This window comes from Alligator sinensis, unplaced genomic scaffold (genome assembly GCF_000455745.1).
Source record: "Alligator sinensis unplaced genomic scaffold, ASM45574v1 scaffold542_1, whole genome shotgun sequence".
Taxonomy (NCBI): domain Eukaryota; kingdom Metazoa; phylum Chordata; order Crocodylia; family Alligatoridae; genus Alligator; species Alligator sinensis.
Genome location: NW_005841963.1, coordinates 3197053 through 3217375, shown reverse-complemented (window position 1 = coordinate 3217375; position 20323 = coordinate 3197053). Strand labels below are relative to the sequence as shown.

At 42.5% G+C, this 20323-nt stretch overlaps 1 protein-coding gene across 1 annotated transcript in view; it reads left to right on the top strand.

The window, feature by feature from the left end:
- The window catches only part of ARFGEF3 (ARFGEF family member 3), a 168086-nt gene that overhangs the window by 75009 nt on the left and 72754 nt on the right, over positions 1-20323 (top strand). The window contains 5 exon segments of the mRNA XM_025200306.1: positions 4920-4988; positions 9918-10049; positions 11300-11422; positions 13552-13597; positions 15022-15100. Coding sequence (XP_025056091.1) covers positions 4920-4988; positions 9918-10049; positions 11300-11422; positions 13552-13597; positions 15022-15100 — 449 coding nt within the window.

Here is a 20323-nt window from a genome sequence, read left to right as displayed (position 1 = left end):
CTCTTTCCTGCCTATGCAGGGGGTCAGACTCGATGATCTATTGAGGTCCCTTCCGACTCTAACATCTATGAATCTATGAATTATAAAAGCCTAAGTCTGTCTGTCTGTCACTCTTTATGCACACTCCAGCTGGCTGACAAACAGCCAATTAGAGTGCAGAGATGCAGAGAATAGGAGCTGTTGACAATGGAGTGCTGCCATGATGGTGGGGACGGGGGCGGGGGAGGCGGCAAGGCCAGCACACCTCCTTGCAGATGGTGGTGCAGGGGGTAGAGGAGTCAAGACGCTGTGAAGGGGCCAGACCACTGGCTCTGGCCTCAGCCCATCCCTCCCCACTTCCATTGTTGCTGCCTGCAGGACTGAGGCAGCAGCGGTGGGGAGGAGGAGCAGGCCCGATGTGGGTTGGGGGAATAGTGGGTACACCGCGGCAGCGGCAGCAGGGGGTGGAGGGGAGGAGTGGGCCTGGGCCTGGGCCTGGGCCTGGGCCTGACACAGGCCAGGAGGAGGACCAAGCCTGAGCCCAGGGAGAAGCTGGCTTAACACAGCCATGGGGGAAGGGAGCAGCACCTTGAAAAGAAGGTAATCATTATCACCGGAACATCAGCAGCCGGGTGATTTACCATTTGACTCAGGCTAGTGCTTGGTCTGCCTCTCAGTTAATGATTTAATTGCCTATTTAACTGGAGGGGCTTTGATAACAGTGACAGAAAAGCAAAGCTTGTTTCCTGGTCTGGGAGGTTGCAGCTATTTATGAATGGAAGACAGAAAAAATTAAATGAGGGAAAGCAAATAGGGATCATAATTCTGAGCAGCAGACTCCGAAGAGTGCATTTCACTGGGATGTACTGTATTTTCTCACCTATAACCTGTATCTTTCTCCCCCAAACCAGCTGGTGAAAACTGGGATGTGCATTTATATGCAAGAACAAATCCCTGTGGGTGCAGGAATTTGGTGTTGGGGGAGCAGTGGCAATATTAAGTGCCATGAAATTTGCCTGCTGCCAAACTTCCAGATCTATGGGGATCCTTCCCCACCCCTCCAGCCAGATGATATGGCCCTATGCAGCCAGTTGGGCCAGCCTGCAGAGTTGGTCCTCAGCCACACCTGGTGCCACCTAGTGCATGGTCCCAGATCTGGCACTGCAGGTCTAACCTAGCCTGTGGCCTTAGAGCTGGCATGCAGCCCGGGCCAGAATGTGGGACTGGCAGGAAGTTCAGGAACAAGCTTGCCTTCCTAGTTTCTGCTATTCAGATACTTACACACGGTACCTCTTTTTATTTCTTTGCACTTTTCAAATCAATGTATATGTTATTTTCAGGATCAGGTTATATGCTAGAAAATATGGCATTCCCTTGTGTGCCATAGAATGCTTTTGAAATTAAGCATTATAAAAATCATGAAAACATTTGCAAAATAATGCTGAGATGAGCTTCCATAATAGAGCAGAGAAGTCTTATGAAGGAAACAAGAGTTGCTCATACAATTTTTGAGGGTCCAGTTGTGGGGGGTAGGAAGCAATCAGACAATGAAGCTACCTTTGGGGGCCTGTTGTCACCACTTTCAAGAATGCCAGAGACAGTGCTCAACATCAGCAGCCCAAGTTGTTCAGAGGGTGGTTTCACTACCTCCTTTCCAGGTTTGGCACATGCAGAGTGAGAGCTGGTAGGTAGGGCCTGCTTCTTGGCAGCACTCTTAAAGAGTACCATATAAGTAGTATAGAGTTTGGGCATAGAATCCAGAACTCCTGTGCTTCATAGGTGCTTCCTTCCTGTGCCCTTCTTCCAAATGCCCTGGCATAGATCTGCACCAGGACTGTCCAACTCGCAGCCCACAGGCTTCTGCCTGGGTGCCAAACCCCAATCCCTCCTGCTGCCAGGGGACAGGCAGATGTAGGAAGGAGGCTACATGGCCTTGCATGTATGTGGGCCCTGGTCCTATAGAAGCTATCATCTGCCTTATTTGGGTCCTACATAGAAAGAACCAAAAGTCCAAGATAAGAGTGAGGAATAACTGAAATTCAGTCATTTCTGTTAGCCTACTTTTATTCCAGTACAGTCTTCTCTAAAATAAGTTTCAGCTTCTCTATGCCCACTGAATTTGCAGAGGATTTTATAAGACTGGGGGAGAAAGGGGAGTGGGGGGGATTTGTTCATAGACCTGGACACAATACTACAAAATAAAACTCTCCATCTGTGTTACGGTGTTTTGTTTTTTAACTGATCTTCCACCTAATTTTTTTAAAATCCATGGTGTTTCTGAATACAGTGAATATTTTTCAGTCTGGCAAGAGCTTATGAGAATATAGATATTTATATCCTGTGGGGAAAATGACACACTTCTCTGCAGATGGGTTTTTCATCTGTCCTGCTAAGAACTGGTAAGCATTGATCAAAAGATCCTTCATGCTACAGGGTCTTTCTGCTTTGTTAATTTCCTTCCATGTTATTAAGCACTTATCAGTAATGGATGATTTTGCTATCTGGAGCAGGTCAACTGCACAGAAGAGCCTATCTGACATGTATTATGATGCTCAAGTGTTCCTTGGCCTCAGTAAATGCACAGCACTATAGAGGGGTGCTGAATCTGCAGAAGGCAGATTCTCTTTATTTTTTTTCCTTAAAGGTGGGGAGGGACATCAGAGTGCTGAACTGCCCTAGGGATGATGTCACCAACTAGAGGAATGTGACTCTTTCCTGAAAATCGGTTCAGCCAGCTAGCTCAGGTCAACGCACCTGACTTCATAAAATACCTATATATTGTGAAACAAACCATGTTACAAGGTGAGAACAGCCTGGATTTAGCAGGGAGCTCTCTGGGCAGTAGTCTCCTAAATCACTGCTCTTTGCAACCTTTAATCACATCTGTTGTGGCAGAGTCGTATTTTATATATTCCACTTTCTAAGCACAGAAAACCTTTTCCAGGGTAAACGCACAGTCTATAACAGAATAAGATCAAATCCACTAAATTTAAAAAAATGATTTCTAATTAGTATCTCTAATTTATCATGCTGCAGCACTCCCCTGTGAAAGAAGAAAATAGATAACAGAAGGGCTGCAAGAGACTGTGGAAGCTTATAGAGACACGATCAACATTCAAATGATTGTCTGAGAATATTTTCTTCCTATTTGTATTGGTGCTTAGAGGTTCCCATATGAAAAAAATCCTCCTCTTACATTTCTAGAAATCTCAACTCTCCGTACATCTCATTGCTTCCCTCTGGCTTGAGAAAGTAGTCAGGGTTTGCATGGAGCATTGCAAGCTATTTCAGACTTTTTGAGCCGAAGAAGATTAGCTTTGAGAGTCAAGGAAGTTTGGTTTGAGACAAGGAACATTGGCTTTGAGAGTCAAAACAAAGGTCAAGTCTGAGTTTCCTACTAGCCTAGATCAGGGGTCAGCAACCTATGGCCTGCAGCCCAGATTTGGCCCACCAAGCAATCAGCTCTGGCCTGTGAAGCCAGGGCATCTGCAGTGCAGTGATTCAGTGCCAGGGTATTTTTGCAGTGCTTCTATCAGAGGTCAGTGTGGCTGAAGTAGGGAGGGTGGGAGCAGCAGTAGCAGGGGAAGCAGCAGTGGCAGTGCTAGCAGTTGATTTGGAAGGAGCAGCCTGCCTTCTGCTTGCATTAAAATGACTCCTTGTACCAAAAGCTGCTGATGCTTGACCTAAATGGCTCCCAGCTCAACATTCTGGCTTTTATGACCCCTCTTCTGGGGTGTCTAATTCACTCGGGGTACTGTATGAAGTTCCTGGAAGGCAAACTCAGGATTTCACTCAGGGATCCATGCACCTAAAAGTTGGGTGCTCCGACATGAAGCTCCAGGCTAGCATTGCATCTGAGATCCTCAGGGGTATTTAGACACTGAGTTCCTACTGAAATTGATCTGAGTTGAGTATGTAAATACTGTGAGGATCTGGCCAATGTAACTTTCTCAAGGTTGAATCATGCCTGTGATAGAACAGGGTCTAGACCTAGATTTCAAGTCCCAGGCTAGAACTCCAACCACTGGACCATCTTTCTTCACTGACAAAGAGCAGCATAACTTACCCTATTGTGCTTGCTTTACCTCTGTCATCTTTGTATCAACAATGATAAGTCTCCTGGGAACTTCTGGGAACCATTTGGTAGCTTTGCTGCTCTTGCTCTGTCTCCGTACCAGTAATGAGTGATGCTTAGGCCATCTACTGATTCCCAGCTGAGCCAAAGATATTCACTGGCCGTGTCTACACATGTGCTTTACTGTGGAGTAGACTAATTAGCTGCAGAGTAAATCATTGCCCTTCACACATGTGACAGTATTAGGCCACAGTAAACTAATCTACACACCGGGGCAATTTACTGTCATTAAATGCATGTGTAGACACTGACTGTGGGCGTAAATTTCACCTAGTTAGCCCAGCTAGGGGTAGGCCAGACTCCTGCCTGCTGCCTAGCCACATGCGTGTTTCAGCCAGCCCTTATGCTGCCACCCGGAAGCTACACTTGACCCCCATGTCCCCTGTCAGCCCGGGCCTGCTCCACCCTGGCTCAAATTGCTGCTGTACCAGGTGCATGTGTAGATGCTGTACCTGGGAGTAGTTTACTGCAGCTCAAACTGCTCCAGAGTTTATTGCTTTGCATTAATTGCACAATGTAGATGCACCCACTGTGAAAGAAACTCCACCCACTCATCTTTGCCCCACACATGCCTTAGCCTGGCAGTTAAGCATCAGTCCAAGGCTCAGCTGAGAGGCAACATTGACATGACCTGTTAAGAGTTCATCTACTGTGGAAAATGGTAGTAGTTATGGAGAAGAGGATTTGGAAAAAAGATGTGGGGCTGGGATGGGACACAACAGGTAATATAAACAGCACAGAACAAAGAAGTGATTGAAATTAAAGCTCTTGTGCCTTATCTTCCCCCTTCCCCTTTTTATTGAAGGTTTTGCTCTGCATAACATACACCTCTACCTTTGAGATGAATGGAAGTTCAGTACTGAAGATTGCTGAGGTGAGTGACTTCCAGCCTAATGGGGCTTGTTTTATTTAATCTATTTCCACCAAGTAGAGCGTGCCTTCCCTAAATGAACTGGGTTTGAAGTAATCTAAATAGCTGTTGCACTCTTTTCTCAATGGAAAAAAATATTACTGTTGTTACTGTTATATATATTTAGGTATGATTAGCAGTTGTACAGAGACGATAGCTGTTTACCTGCACTAGAAGCTGCACTTTCTACTGATGGAAATTCTTTTTGGAGCATGGACACACATGACACTTAGAATAGTAATGTTGCTTAAACTTCAAGAGGACAGATATACAAGCCTGTTAAACCAGTCTAAATCCACCTGGAATGGTTCAAAAGTGTTCCTGCAAAATCAAATACTATTTTGAATCAGTTTGCACCGATTCAGTATTAGAGGTTGACACCAAGCGTGCTGTGATCTGGTCAGTCCTCCAGGCATCCCATATTACATTGCCCTGTGCCTCTCCCACTCCACTGCAACTTGCCACTCTGGTGTGAAGCCCAAACTCTACTGCTCCCTTTATTTTTTTTTAAACTTTTGTTGACACAACTTTTTATCAAAGACTTCCCTTGCACTGTTTCCGCAGTAAATGCTACCTTTCTAACAGCCAGCTCTGTCCTCGCTCCCTACCCAACACAGCCCATCAACATGCCCCTCTCCCCCAACCCCCTCCAACTTCTGGGAACCAAAGAACATAGATCTGAGGATTACCTTTTCCCTCCAAAGTCAGGCAAGTGCATTGTAGACTTCAGTTATTTGCAGGCTATTGAAGTTTTTTTAGCTTATGTTTAGGAAACAAGAGAAATTAGAAATGTGACAATACACTGACTACAAGTTATCCAAGTGCTAGGACTTCTAAAGCATGGGTACAAACATTCTCCATTCACCCACTTGTGAAACCTGTTGGGCTAAGTGCTCACTCCCACCCACTGGTATGAGCCACAGCACTTCACACAGTTGTGAACTGGTTCTCAGGGATGGTTCAATTATTATATGTGCGCTTCATTTACTTTATGACACCAGATAGTGCCAAATTCCTCTTTTGTGAAACTATACCACAATCCCATTAGAGTTGTGTGGAGCATATAATGTGCATTCGTACTGTGTGCCTCACTCCTGAGGCTTCCATGAAAGGGATTTATTACATCTCTAGATTTATTACATTGCCCTGTTGCTCTGAATCAGTCTTTCTTTTTTCTTATTAAATTTCAGTCTGGATTAATTTGTAAAAGAGCTTTGGCTGCAGGAAAAAAATGCACCTGCCAAGAGAAGATTTGTTTGTAAGTGAGCATTTTCAGACAAGTTGCACAATGACAAGTAATGAGCCACTGGCCTGACATTTATCCAGGAAGGAACAGACACATCAGAACATTCATCCCTGTTGTTTGGTAGAGGCTGTTGCATTTAAAAATTAATATAAAACTATATAGAGCAAGTTCTGTAATATAGTTGCAGGGAACATATACAGAGTTCAGTACAGAGTAGAGCAATGACAAGGTTTGTATGAAAATGCTCGAAAACTCATTGATAGCATTCCTTTGTTTTTTAACCCATTTAGTAACTGTTCTTGTGAGCAACAGGAAATAAAAACATTATTTGTTTCCTTCTTTCTATTTCAATTACACATGGAAATATCAGTCTGTACTCTACTTGTTTTGAAAGACCTTCTGGACAACTGCAAGTGAAATTAGTGGGTATTGAAAAGAAATTACTCAAACTAGCTTGGAAACATTAGCTTTTAGTTGAGGCACAAAGGAGGAAAAACAGTAACAATGACTGGGTTTACACAGGTAGCTTCTTTCTAAATCTGAAGAATAAATTGATCCCTCATCATTGTGTTCCTATCTAGGGCAGCAGCCAGCAACTGTTTACAGTTGTGCACTGAGACAACCCAGCTCTGGTCCAATCTGGACCAAGTGGCTTTGGAGGCATGTCAGTAGCAAGAGGGTTTCCCTGCCCACGCAGTGAGGCCAGATAGCTGAAGCTATGCACCAGGTGCTACATTCCCCAGCCTCCAGCTCCCAGGATGCAGTGCAGGTGCAGCTTCCAGCTGGTTGGAAAGCTGTGTCTGGGTTGGGCAGCCGTAAGCTGCATCTCTGCTGCCTCTCCTTGTATCCCGCACCACCTCTCACAGCCGCAGCACAACTTCCCACAAAGCACAGAGCTGGGTACCACAGCTAGGGGGTGGTTTGGCTAAGGGAAGCAGCAGTGATACAGGCACAGCTTCCACCTGTTGTGCCCTAGCACAGTTCCTTGCTGGTCCTCCCTAGTGTGAGCACAGGCACAGGCAAAGCCCACTGGCTCCACAGGCTGGATCTGATGGGGCTGTAGGCCAGATCTTGCCAACTCCTGATCTTGGAGGGAAAGGAAGCATGGTAACTAAGAAAACAAGCAGGCTTACCTGGGTAACTAACCTTTCCTTCCTTGTTCATGTCCTTGTGACAAGGTATTTAATGGCATTCATAGATTCATTGGAATCTAACAGGCCGTTACAATAAGCACTTCTGCTGTGACCTTGAACTTGTACCCATGCCACCCCAGCCCCTAGGTATCTAACCAGATTTACCTGCAAAGGGATGCAAAAATACAGTCCCAATGCAAAGCATTGAAATTCTCTGTTGGCCTACTATATGTGCTACACAAACATGACAACAATGCTGTCAGCTGAGGAGGTATCCCACCTGGAGCAGTGCAACATTCAGTTTACGATGTAGACATAGCTGACATTCCTAAAGTGGTTTGTATGTATGGCACATGCACAATACATAATTGTTATCATTTGGGATGGCCTGTATAGCTTCTAGTTTTGCCACTTTAGTAGTGTGAAAATCCTGTACTCGAACTAGGTTGCTGCTGCTAAGGGTCCATGTGAGATGCCCGTGAAGATGTACTTACACAGCATCAATGGCCAGCAGCACTGGCGATCTTCCTACTTATGTTACCCATTTTTCAAGGTAGTTTAAGCCCTAGTAGCTTTAATTCCACATGCGGAGGAGAAGTTACAGCTACTTTCCATCACTGCAGCTTCCCTTTGTCAGACTTTCTATTGTACAGGTCAGAAACTGGTGAAAATCAAAGGTGCGTCAAGCCCAATATATTGGTGATATATCGGTGTGCTCTGGATAGAACCATATATACACAATAAAAACAGGATTTAATAGCTCTCTCTAATACTTCAATCTTTGAGGCACTATACAGGCCTTGGAAAACAATGAATGCTAGTGCATGTTTCATGTTCTGTTCTCTAGAGACATCCACAAACCATAATTATTCCCTCAAATCACATTTTCTATTCTTCTATGAATTCAGCTTACAATATGCAGATGATTTTTTTTCTATTTAAAATCTCTCAATAAAGGTCAGCTTTTGTTTCAGCATTAACGAATTGATTCTCCCATTGCTAGTGGTTATACCACATTATCACTTCCAAAGGGCCGGGTCTGCACTTCTACATGACATGACTGTAGTCACACAAGTTATAAGGGTGATATTTTATGACACTTTTATACATGCAAAACCCTACTACAAATTCAGTTATACAGGTCAAAGCTTTTTACCAATGTAGTTTATTCTGTTCTTACTGGTACAAGATATACCAGTAAAAACTCTTCCTCCTCTCTCTCTCTCTCTCTCTCTCTCTCATGGTTGCATCTACATGAGGACATTTGCCAATATAACTGTCAGAAAAGAATGTGTCAAAGTCAAGATTTAATTCCCTTTGATCTTCAGGTTGTATTGGGTACCTGTATCTTCAGATGCCTAAATACCTGTGTAAACCTAATCCTGGAACAGTATAAGGGCCTTAGACTTCCAGTGATGAGGACTCAGTTTTCCCCCGCACCTGTACTCTGACCAGTAGTGTAACAAGGTGAGGGTGCAAATGGGGTTGAATACTGAGGGGGTGCCAGAATCATCCCTGTCTCCACTCCCTCCAGGATTTTGTCATGGCATGGTCAGCCATGCATTGCCTGGCCAGAGGAACAGGCAGGTGCAGCTCTGCACCCAGCAGCGTATCAGGAGTAGGGAATGAGTAGGGTGAATGGGGTGATGCACTTGCCCTTTCCCCCTCCCTCCACTTTGCCACAGGACCCAGTTCATGCTGCAGCAGCCCTGCACCCAGTTGCATATCAGGGAGGTGGGGAGGAAAGCAAAGTGGGAACCAGGGGCAAGACCCCAGGGAGCCTGTGCCACGAGGCTGCTAGAGCACAAGCTGATGCTGCTACAGGAGCAGCAGTAGTAGTAGCAGCTGCCTTCACTGTGTAGTAAGCAAAGTCCAGGTAAGATTTTGCTCCCCCTGCCTGCTGATAAGGCTCCTTGATTTATCACTGACCTGGCTCCAGCCAGGAGATGGAGATGTGGAGATGTTGTGGAGATGTTCTCTGACCCCTTTCCTCTCTGGCAGGCCTTCTTCCTTCCTTGATATGCCACATATCAGAGTGGGACCTGCTTTGCTGTCTCAACTGGCCATGTACCCCAGGGACTGCCCTGTGATGGGAGTTCTCTGTGCAGACACCTGGCTGTCCTGTGACACCTAATTAATGCAAATTAGGTACTGACATTAAAGACCCCTTAAGTTAGTAGACATTGAGCATATTGGCCCTTTCCTCAGCCTTAGCTTCCCTGGCCATAAATTTGGGATAGTATTGCCTGTTCGTTTTGCTGCAGTCCTGTGAAGGGGTAATATTTGTGAAGACTGCTGGGTACATGGCTTAGCTATTATTTGTATTGAAGCTACAGTAAATATTGCTGTATCTTGTTACTTACCATAGATTTACTATCTGCCAGGCTCCAGCATGAAAGGTTATTTTATGCTCATGATTATTATCTTTTATTCATTAAGGCATGCATGGTAGGAGTTTGCCTTGTTGAACTCATTGTGTTACTTTGTCTAACCCACTGTGTTTTGCTTTCTTAGTTGTGTTTTGCCTGTCATAAAGCTGGAAGTCCCCGAATGCATGAAATGATCAAAGTGTCCATTGCTCACCTCTTCAATGCCCTGTGCTCTCGCATTTTTACTGGTGTCCCTTCACCAATGGCTTTTCACAAGGTATCATCATTGGGGACTGGACTCAGTGGCCCAGGAGACCCTTTTCAATCTTTTGTTCCTCTCCTTGGCCTTTTTAGAACATGGTCTCTCTCCAAAAGTCTGCTTACAGGCATGAGTGAATATGAACACACACACACACACACTTTTCAAGGAAGATGTAACCCCATTCAAAATGAATGTAACCCTTATGCACCTGAATGGTGGCTGCTTGAAGAACATCCAGATATTACAAAAACAGGGACTAAGCCTATATGCATAACAGCTGTGCATAGGCAGAATAGGAGGACTTGCTGTAGACCAAAGAGAGTGGAGTTGCTTCTTTGCATCACAGTTTATTGATAGGAGTCTGTTCAATAATCTGGTCCCAGTAGGAGGCACTAATTACCCCATAATCAAACCAGAGTCCCTGCATCAAAAATGACAGCACAGTAATTACTAATGGTTTTGGAGAGACACTTTTCTGAAAATAAATCTTATAAAGGACACTGCAGTTGGCACCATCCCCACCCACAGGATTCAAGCTGTATTGCAATTTGATGTGTCCGCAAAATATCACCTTTGGGCACATATCAAGCATGAAAAATTTCATCCCTGAAGGAAAAGGTCTGAGCAACTAACCACAGACTTAGAATAGATACTCTGCTCAACATTAACAATAACAATATTTTTCTCCATTTATGGGCACCTGAAAACCTTTGGATACTGATAAAAAATAAGCTAAAATCATGATGTATAGTAAACTGAGATGCCAGTTGCTTCTTAATAACAGGAGCTGTTTGAAATTCATACAAAAACCCATTTCAATGGTAATTGAGACAACATAATTTAAAAAGGAAAAAAGGTTTTGTGCCTCAGCTGAAAATATGATTTTTATGTTTAGGAAGCTGAATTTAGAATGATGGTCTATACTGATTTATTTGGTCCTTGTTGGTGTCATGACAATGTCACTGGAATTAACCAATAGGACTAATATTTAAGAAATATGAACTATGTAAAGCAAGTGCCAGAGCACCAAAGTTTAAAACCAAAATTTTATGCTACTTCAAGAGAAATAAAACTTAAATAACCTGCCATATTTTCTGCTGCTTATTGATGTTTAATTGATTTTTAGCTAGTCACATTGCTGAAAATGTTTTGACCTCCACAAACTAGTAAATCTTCTGCATAGCTGAGAGCTTGACTTTAATTCAGGATGGGATATTTATAACTTTAATTCTTATCTATGTGCTGTTTTCTTGCTTCCTCACCAGGTTTGCATTGAAACATATGTGTCTAGCTGTCACCAGCGGAGTATTAACACTGCTGTGCGCGCAACCCTCAGCCAAATGTTGAGTGACCTGACTTTACAGCTCCGGCAAAAGCAAGAGAACACAGTGAGTCTTCCTTTATAAGCAGATGGTGGAGTGTTTCACAGGTGTCTCTGTATGCAGCATACCGTGGCTATTGGCCGTACCTTATGGCTTCAGTTGAGCATTCCAACATGACTACTGTTTTAAAACGATCTCTCTTGTGAGGTTCAGTCTGTGCTCTCCTAGCAAACACTCCATCAGAGCCAGAACCCTTGTGTTGTTCAATCTTTTCTTCCAGCAGATGGGCTCAGTGTTTTGTTTTGCAGGAAAGGCTTTGTGCTGCTGTTAGATTGCCTTGACCTTGCTTCCTTTTTACTTTTCTCTTGCTTACTGTTTTTGTTCATCATTCTAAGGTCCAGGCAAAATTGTTCTTGCACTGAAGTTCTTGCATAATAATCATTGCACATACAGAACAAATTCTCAGCTATTGAAACTATAGCTGACATTTTTATGATTTTAATGAGAAGATTTGAAGCAAATTAATTATATGATTTAGCCAGAGGGCTTTTTAACCATCTGGCTCATTGGCAAAAATAACTGGAATATTTTAACTCTGTTGCAGGGCTGTCCAACTGTCAGCCTGCAGACTGCATGAGGTTCATCATGAGGTTAATTTGTGGGCCCCGGGCTCCCACTCAGCCACTGCTCCCCCATCAGTCTAGCTGCAGCAGCAGCCAGGATCTCCAGCTGCTTGTCCCTCCTCTAGTTTCTGTTTCTTGCCAGTACTTCAGGGGTGTGGTGGCCAGGATCCTAGTGCCAGGAGAGCCTGTGACCTGGGGCACCTTCATGGTGTGGTGTACCCAGGGAGCCAAGGGTAGGGGCCGGGGTGGGTGACCCAAAGGACCCCATTTCTTTCCCATGGGCCATGTATTTCCCTGCTGACATGGCCCATGTGCCGTGTGGCTCCCAGTCACTTGGAAGTTAGACAGCCCTGCTCTGTATGAGAGCTGTTTGCACTACTCTTTAATCATAGAATCATAGAAAATGAGGGTTGGAAAGGACCTCAGGAGGTTACCTAGTTCAACTGCCATCTCAAAACAGGACCATCCCCAACTAGATCATCCTAGCCAAGGCTTTGTTTAGCTGAGCCTTAAAAACCTCGAAGGGTGGAGGTTTAATATTTTACCCAGATGGGGTTGTAAGCACTTCTGCACAATTTTGAAATCATCTTGGCCTTTTTTGCACTTGTTAGCACTATTTTACAGATTAATTAAGAAATGTTTTGGCTTGGTTTGTGAGGCTGTTTTTGGTTTGTTTGCAAATGTGCTTTTTTTTTTTTCTTAAAGCATTTGTGAATTTAGTGATTCAGTTTCTGGTTAAATAATCAGAAATTTGAGTCTAGTTTTATCCTGTATAATAGCTGCAAAAATGAGTCTGTATACATTTATTTGTATTTCCTATATCAAGTGTGGCTAGTGTATAAGTCAAAAGAATTTCTTAAAATGTAATTTTATGTTATTTTCCTAAGCGGTAGCTCCACTGATTCTATGGAAAACTGACAACTGAGTTGCATACTTTCTGTTCTTATACCCTTACTTATAGACATTACGCAGGTTGTACGTAGCTCCTGGCAAACTGATGAGGCTGACAGGAGTTCAACTGAGTCTTCCATGAGTTCTTTGTACTCCAGGGAAGAATCATAGAATCACAGAAAATAAGGGTTGAAAAGGACCTCAGGAACCCTGCACTGTATTATACCGCCTTTACAGTGTTAACAGAGATCAAGGGATGCATTTTTTTTTTCAAGAGTACCAAACTGACTTAGGAGCTAAGTCCTATTGAAAGTAACCAGGGCATAAATATTTGGGGCACATGTGTTTTTTGAAGGCATCTGCTAAAATCAGTTGGGTGCCTAAATATTTTTAAGGCTCTAGATCTTGGGAGCTTATTTCCCAATTATTTTCACCAGGAATTTGGCACCTAAATTTAAATCACTTTTAAATGTTGGATTTTTTAATGTTTTTTACAAGAAATACAGATATGACCCTGACATACAGAAACAAGTATGTTGAGAAAGAAGATGTCATTCTTGCATCTCTCTTTCCTGAGAATAACCCCACATTAAGACTTTTACATGTTAATTCTAAGTCCTTTTGTATGCTGGATATTCCTACAATTTTCTTTCACTTGTACTAATTCTGTTCCTTCAACAGCAGGTAACTGAAAATCACGAAGTTTTGCAGGAGTTCATGAGTCAAGGTATATCTGTGCCACTTTTATTTTAAAGACTAAAAAAAAAAAAAAAAAAAAAAAGTTTCTTCTCCCTTATTTCTTTACATTCATTGAATCCTTGCACTGTGACCAAAATATTTCGTGGTCACAGTGATTACGTCCTTTATGACAGGGATGTCAATTAGAGCCGTGTCATCCAGCCTGCTAGGCTCCTGGTGGGGCTCGGTATGTAGGGGTGAGGTCAGCGGTGGCAGGAGTAATCTTCATGGCTCCCTGAGCTGACACAGCACCTCACAGGGCTACGTGGGTTAACACACTGTCTTTTCATTCTGGGTTACTGAGCCCCCTTGGAGACTTGTTTTGGTGACAATGGGGTGAACAACCACTATGTTAATCTCTGCAGCTTTCTGAGCCAACACAGCAGTTCAGGTACTCTTGTTGGTTAACACTATCACTGCTTGGCCTGCTACCAGAGATGGGTTTGGATCTAGTCCGCAAGGAGCTCCACGGTCTAGATCCAGCCTTGAGGACCAAACAAGTTTGATAGTACTGCTCTACAGAGTCATATCATTAATTACATTATTGGTGGCTCGTACCCCATTAATGGTTTCAGTTAGTTTCAGAACTGGCCATTGTCTTCAGATCTTTGATAGTTTACAACATTTTTAATCACACCTTCATCTGTACCATCTGAACAATAGTGCATACAGGAAAGCAAAAATTATTTATTATAAGATACTATCTCTGCAATCTTAAGTGTTTCAGTGAAGTGGGTTTCCCTCCAAACATTTGAACAATGTTCTAAGGCCTTTTTCTTCAGATACTAGAAGAAGGTTGGAGATGGGCACGCAGTTTCTTATCTACTGGGCAGCCAGGTGATTTAAGCAATATATAATAGCTTCTTTGATTTGTCATAAATTTTGCCAGTCCTGAGACATAGTTCAGTTAGAAGGGGGTTGTGAAAGAGTCGCACCTTCATCCCACTATAGCAGCAGTTTAAAACAGTTTCCTCAGGACTCTGTCTTCACTACTTGCCTGGTTGCTAGAAACTCTTCTGGATCTTGATCCTGTAATCAGATCTGTGTTGGAAGACTGTTGTACCTCATATGGACTCCCCTGATTCCATACAGACCTTTGGTCTTATGTACATAGTTTCTGTTGAAGTTTCAGAGCCTCCCACTTCTACATACATTTCTGGTGGTTCAGAAAACCAGCACAGAGACAAACCACAGGAAAAAGCATACCCAAGTAAATTTGCAGATACTCGGATATCATACAGAAGTCATTGGAGCCAAATTATATTTTTTTCTTATTGCTTCAATTACTGTCAAGGCCCAAAACTTGCATAAGTTTATTTGGGTGACATTTGAACGTCCTTAAGGAGATGGTGGCTTTGACTGGACAAGTGTATTTAATGCCATACTTAATGGTCTTTGTTCATCCTTTTTGAGGTTCTACAGTAGAGTCCCTTTGTGATGATGTTGTGTCAGTCCTCACTGTGCTCTGTGAGAAACTCCAAACTGTCATAAAGTAAGTGGGGCATCTGTTATCTGTATGGTTACTTGCATATGATGATTCTGGCTTCATTCTAGATTAACAGGGCAAAATCATTTGTTGCATAATTACTTGTCAGAGGAATCCTGTGTCTCTAGCAGATTGATAATTCTGTATTAATTCAGTCTGTGTTTGCAACGAGAAACTGATTTTAACCACCCACACAATTTTTGCTATACCGCCTCAAGTAAGCAACAGTATTACCTTCATGGCAGCAACCTTTATTGTTAACACACTCCATATAGTAGCAGCACATATCAGGTAAAGGGAAATGTTTCCTTCCTAGATATGCTGTGCACAATGAACACATCCACAAAAGTGAGAAAAACAAATATCATAACAACACTACTTTTCAGTGACCTACTATTAAACTACATCAGAATATTGTATTCTCTGTGTACAAGATGTACTGTTCTGTAAGATGAGCCCCCTAAAAAATTATTAAAGTTGTGCTTTTACAGTATATCCCGCAGCTTTCCCTGGCTAGTCCTGGAGGGTCAGCACTTAAGGGTCTGTTCAGATTGCTACAGTTCTTTCCCTTCATATGCTCCCCTTCCACCCATTCCCCCTGGCCCCTTCTGCCCCACCAGCCTGCAGCCTCTTATCAGCGTCTCTAGATTTGTCTTCAAGGAGCCAGTATCTAATTTCAATTATCTGTTTTGTTGAGAGGGTTTGTGGTTGTTTTGTTTGTTTGTTTTTAACTTCCTCTGCTTTATTGTATAAGATGTACTTTACTTTGAGAGACCATTTTGGTGTGAAAAGCCATGTTTTATATATTAGAAAATATGGTAGGACTTTCTAGTATTAGAAAGCAGATATTTACCATTTACAAGTCATTTGCCAACACATCGTATTACTAAAATATTACAGGTATTTTCGAAGTTAGCTATTAGTTTAGCTATAACAACTCCAGTTACTTGAAAATGGCATAAATTGACATTATGTCAATATATATGTACAATATATGTTTACAATAAGGCATTTATATTGCATCAAAACACCATAATACGATCTATATCTGAATACTGGTTCAGATTCTCTGCTGGTTTAAACATCATGATTTTAGTTTTAATATCATATATTTTAAATGTCCATGAATTTTTACATCGTGTGTTTTACTTTTAAGTGGTTTGTCCTTGTTAGTTGTTGCATGTCACAGAAACCCATTGGCCTATGCTGATAAGTACAAGCTAAGAATCTGGCCCAATGATCTTTAATAATATTTTTCATGTTACTTAGTATGCCTTAGTTTATCCAGTATTTGGTAAATTGTATAAAATATAATTTGCCCTCTATATACCACTTTTCCATCAAAGAACTGAAAACAGAGTTCATAAGTGAGCAACTGTTCTCCCTATTTTACAGATGAGGAAATTGAGGTATGCAGAAAAGAGTCTTGCCGTGGGGCCCATATGGCCTTATTGTGTTAATTTATACAGGGCCTTTATTTGCAGGTGGTCCAGAGCCATGTGGCTGTGGAAGCACAGGTCCTTTTGGACATGTGGGGCTTGCATGAGGAGCACTTCACTTGAAGACTAAGTGTGGCCAAGTAGTCTGTGATTTACTGAAAAGGCTTCCTTTATCCTGGAGCCTTTAGTCAAGTGAATAGTCTTGACTTGTGTGCATTAACTCATACACACTAGCAGGACTGAGCAGCTGCTTTAAGAACTGTATGGTCACTGTCTTCTGTCTGCAGTGCTTTTCTTTCCATTTCCTAACAATGATGCTACCAAGGGACAAGAAGGGCTGAATTAGTTCAGAAAGTATTGCCACTGTTGTTTTGAAATTCTGTTAAGGGGCATTTTAGAAGATAATATTAGCATGAGAATTAATTTTAACTATCAATAATACTTTCTAGTTCTGTAACAAAAGTACTTGCACCCTCAGCATCAGATTGTTTGCATTTGGTTTAATTTCTAAACGCATTGTTCCAGTTCCAGGAAAAGAGATGTGATTTCTTTGTTTTCCTAATTGAAAAATAGGTCCATTTCTGACTGAAACTGATCTGCCCCATGGAACCCTATCATCAGGCCCATGGTGCTGCCTGTGGGTCTCAGAGCGGCCCTGCATGCCATGTCCCGGTACCACATAGTTAGTGCATGTTGTACAAAGAACCAGTCTGTTTCACGTAGGGCTAAAGCCAGCACACATAGGGCACAGAGCCAGTCAGGTGCATGTTGCATGTGTACTCTCACTGGTGCATGTCCCGAGTTCTGGATCCAGTGCATAGGGCCAGTCTGTGGACCTGATTGGCCCTCAAGAATTGGCCTCGTGCTCCTCATCTGGTCCATGGGGCTGAATGAGTTGGCACTGCATCACCTCTTGTTGGCACTGCATTTATGACCCAAATAGTCCAGGAGCGCTGCAGCTACTTCCCGGTCAGTGACTTCTGCTCCTGGGGGACCCCATGTGCCCCCCTTGACTAAGATGGCACCAGTCGCCCATGCCAGGTACCTTGTTCCGGGCGGCCCCAAAACCCTCAGACCGACCATGGCCTTCCCATTTGATAATAGTCAAATTTTATTGATATACAGTGATAGCAGATAAGAGTAATGCAAACAATTCTATATCTACCAGTCCTAGAACTGTCATCAGAGTTGAAGTATTTCTGGCCAGTGTGCAAGCTTCACCCTGAGGTTCTCTCTTGAATGTCAGATGTCAGCAGCCTGGAGGTTGGAGTCTGAGGCCCATTTCCCCACCTTCCTCCCCCTCCACCCCTTGCATCCATTCCGCCCTCATATCCCACTCTCATCCACCTCAGTTGGGTAGGTAAGACAGGTTCATGGTGTGCCCTCTGTCCATAGTAGCCTCGGGTTCCCCTCTTGGGGACCCTTTGCTGCTCTGAAATCCCTCCTTTTATATCTTTTCTCCTTCTGTGATGACTTTTCATCTCTGGGCATTGCTGATTGGTCTTGCTGTTGTTGTCATACCATCTACTTCTGACCTGTCAGCATAATCCTTTGTTTCACAAGCCCATCACATGTATACATCCTAATTTGGGCTTTCCCAGTACCCTCCTAATTTGGTCTGTTCCCCCAAAACCAAGGGCTCTGCACTTGGGCCCTGTGATCTGGTTCCACCTTATGTTATGGAACAGTGTGGTACATGTCTTTTATTTCCCAGCCTGTGCCTGCTTGCTGCCTGTTTGTAGTAGACACAGCGGGCCTTGGATAAACTTACTCACAGACTGGCTTTTTAGAAATCGATTAACCCTTGCTGTTGCCCTGGACTATTATTCTATTGCATATCTACTTTACCTATAAGCCTATTCCCAAAAGCAAACCTCTAAATATCATTTTCTAGGCATCACCTCTGAGCTGCATGTTTAACTTTCCATATCATGAGTAGTCCTGTCCTGCTAAGAGCAGAACCCTTGCTACTGACTTCAGTGCAGCTAGATTTTTGCTCACCAAACAGAAAAATGAACTGACGTGTTTCACTTTGCAAGACTGGGAGCTAACATGTGATGCTGGGAACTTGTTGCTCTTCCAGTTACCAGTTTTCATCCTAAAGTATATAAAAGGTGGTCTGTTTCAATGCTAAAACTACCATGATGTTAATATTCTGAAAATATTAGAAAATAGAGAACAATATATATTTGCCTCAGTTGTGTACAGTCCCATTATCAGTGCACATAAATAAGCTTTGATTAAAAAATGAATAAAAAACCCCATAAAACTGGTATTTTAGCACAATCCTATTAATGTCCTACTAACTAATCAATCAGAAAAAAGCCCAGAGCAACTTTGAGGAAATGAATCAAAAATAAAAGTAGAAGAAACATTATAGAGTGATGACTACAGAAATCTAAATATGATGAACTGTTATCTCTCTGAAGATTTAAAGGAGATTTTGAGAAAAAAATATATCATTAAAACCAAGCTTTTACCAGTTGCGCTCTTCTCTGTTATGAAGACTATGCTTTGAATGAAAAGGAAAAAGTTGTTGGAAGCTATTTTCCAAGCTGCAAATTAGAGCACAAATTAGAATGAACAGAGAAACATCGATCTGTGTAAGGAATTGGGAACATAACAACCCACTCCTAGGTTTTCTGGCAAGTCCTTTTGTAAAGATGCATGCATGCTGATCAGGCAAAAACATAGGTCTGCAAAACTATGTGCTCAAAATATAATGTCCCTTCAGTTTCATGAGGAGCTTCTGTAAGTAAAACTGGCCATTTGTCTGAATGCTAAAATTTAAACCAATCATTGTCTGATGGACAGTTTTACATAATCACTGTAGGTGAATTATCAAAGCTAAACTATTTGATAGGATTCCTTATTTTTATTTTTTAAATAATTGATGAAAGAGGCTCATTGAGAAGTTTGTCTACAATCCCAAATCAGCAGAATGTGCACTGAATCAAAACAAATGAATGCTTATTGTAGCGAGGCACAATAAGAAATAAATGGAACCTAAATTACTCAGCAAGCCTGATTTACTGCAACAATATGTCCATCTAAGATACAGGCACTAATTTGTAATGCTGGACCAATATTCTTGAGGTCTTTTAATTAACTGAGAAGCATAGTGAATTATTCTGATTTCATTCTGAAAAGGTTTTTTAAAGAATTACTTTAGTAATTTTTAAGAGGAGGGAGGTTGGGAGCTACTGTTCCTCATTTAGCACTAACAGTGGCCTCCCCTCAAAAACAGCCCATCCGAGAGCTTTGCCCTGAGCAGCCTTTAGGTCAGTGAGGAGAAGCTTTGATTATTATACTGTCTGATCTAATCACCTAACCTGGTAATTACTTTAACACAGTGTTCTTAATTGCAGGCATATTGGTTTTTGCCTTTGAGTGCAGCAAGGCTGTGGGTGATGAGAGAGGGGTAAGGGAGATGAATTTTAGTTACGACTCCCATGACCCTGAAACAATGAAGCCTGAGATCTCTTGAGTGTATTTTAACACCTTTGCAGCAGCAGGATGTTGGCTGTCCTGGTCCCTCTGCTTACCCTGTGACATGTTAGGGTGTAAATGTTCTTGTGTTGTGTCTGGGGTAACTGTAATTTTGCTCATAGGTTAAATTATAGATTTGTATAGGATGACTTGAATAGAAATTATCCTATCTCTGGCAGGGGGTTGGGCTAGATGACCTCTGGAGGCCCCTTCTAGCACTACTTCTCTGTTTCTGTCTTCACACTAGTGATTGCAGTTTACTGATTTCCCCCCCCCCCCCCCAAAAAAAAAAAAAAAAAAA